This window comes from Lipotes vexillifer, unplaced genomic scaffold, assembly GCF_000442215.2.
Source record: "Lipotes vexillifer unplaced genomic scaffold, Lipotes_vexillifer_v1.1 scaffold1155, whole genome shotgun sequence".
Taxonomy (NCBI): domain Eukaryota; kingdom Metazoa; phylum Chordata; class Mammalia; order Artiodactyla; family Lipotidae; genus Lipotes; species Lipotes vexillifer.
The window spans coordinates 75485-76941 of record NW_006791048.1 but is presented as its reverse complement, the minus strand read 5'-3'; the positions used below and the strand labels follow the sequence as shown (position 1 = coordinate 76941).

Sequence of the window (1457 nt, the reverse complement as noted above, 5' to 3'; positions counted from 1 at the left end):
TAAAAACAACAAGAAAAATCTCTCTTGTAAATCCCCTACTTCCTTTTGAATCTCCAAAGGTTACATTTGAGATGCTTGGCAGTCATGGCTTCATGGGCTGTGCTTCTTGATTATCTAAACCCTTAAGGTGGAATAAATGCAGCTGATGTCAAGTAGACTGCTGTCTGAGTCCTCTCACTGAGGATGGATTGTGAAGAGTGTGAGGGCCCTGCAGGCCCACGGTGGGAAAGTTGGAAATGCTAAAGGTAAGAAATAAAACATAAGAAGGGAGATTTAAAGAGTTAGGAAGATTTCCAAGCTCTTTTCTACAATAATATCCAAGGCCCTCTAAAGTTCTATCTCTAAAAAGTACCCTTGTACTATGGTACCTGATGTATCTCACACTTTGACAAAAATAAATATTCAATACAAGAAGAGGAAGCAAGATATCAGCTACACCCTGAGGATGTTCATTCGCCCTGCTTTCATGTTAGGGGCCTGCAGACCTGTTTACTGCCCATGAACAGTGCTCGTGATGGCTGGGGATTGCTTCCTCTGGTCAAAACTCTGGAGCCCCAAGGAAATGAATCTGTTCTCATCACAGGTCCCAAACAGACCCTAACAGCATGTTTGTTTTTCTGTACCCTGACTGTCATGCCTGAAAGATTCTCCTTAACATATATGAGACTTAATGCCATGAGACTACATGGGCTAGAGATCATTTTTTAAGAGAAGCTTGCTCATTCAAGAAAAAATAAGGATTTGGTTTAAACTGCAGACCAGAAGGAAGCGGACATATTCTTTTGGTCTGTATCCTTGGAAACACTGTCATCAGGCTGACGGTCCCTTGTCGGCATGCTGACTTCTGCGCTGTCTCACTGTGTCTTCCGCTGCCTCTGCGCCAGCTGGACGGGGCTGCTCTGGGGCATTGTCTTCAGTCCCAGCAGGTCCTTCATCCTCCTGGGCCTCCCTCAGGGGCCCCTGGTCCCGGGCATCACTCCTCTTCTCGTCCATGCCAGCAGCCGGGCTGTCCTCCTCGTCCTCCTCTGCTTCTTCCTCATAACCAAGGTCTTCTTTCTCTTCTTCATCATCTACAAGGCTGTCCTTGTTTTCTTCTTCATTTGAATCATCCTTTTCTTCCTCTGCATCCTGCAACTGTTCAGTTGTATGAGCCTCCTCTGACCTAAGATTCTGCTCTGTGGAGGGAAGAGAAGGGAACATCCTCTGAATAAACAATGGGCATTCACGAATACTGTATGTTTTCACTAGTATGTGGAATCTAAAAAAATAAAACGAATGAATAAAACTAAACGGAAACAGACTCATACAGAGAACAAACCAGTGGTTACCAACAGGGAGGGGCAAGATAGGGGAAGGGGGTAAGAGGTACAAGCTACTAGGTACAAAATCAATAAGACACAGGATGTGATGTACAGCATAGGGATATAAGCAATATTTTTTTTTTTTTTTTTTTTTGC

The 1457-nt window shown here is 44.2% G+C and overlaps 1 protein-coding gene across 1 annotated transcript in view; it reads right to left on the bottom strand.

Annotated features, from left to right (window-relative positions):
- Positions 1-780: 780 nt before the first annotated feature.
- Positions 781-1457, bottom strand: part of TMX4 (thioredoxin related transmembrane protein 4) — a 40280-nt gene continuing 39603 nt past the window's right edge. Inside the window, exon 8 of the mRNA XM_007464183.1 lies at positions 781-1175. Within this exon, the coding sequence (XP_007464245.1) occupies positions 811-1175 (365 nt within the window). The 3' untranslated portion in view covers positions 781-810. The remainder of the gene's footprint in view (positions 1176-1457) is intronic.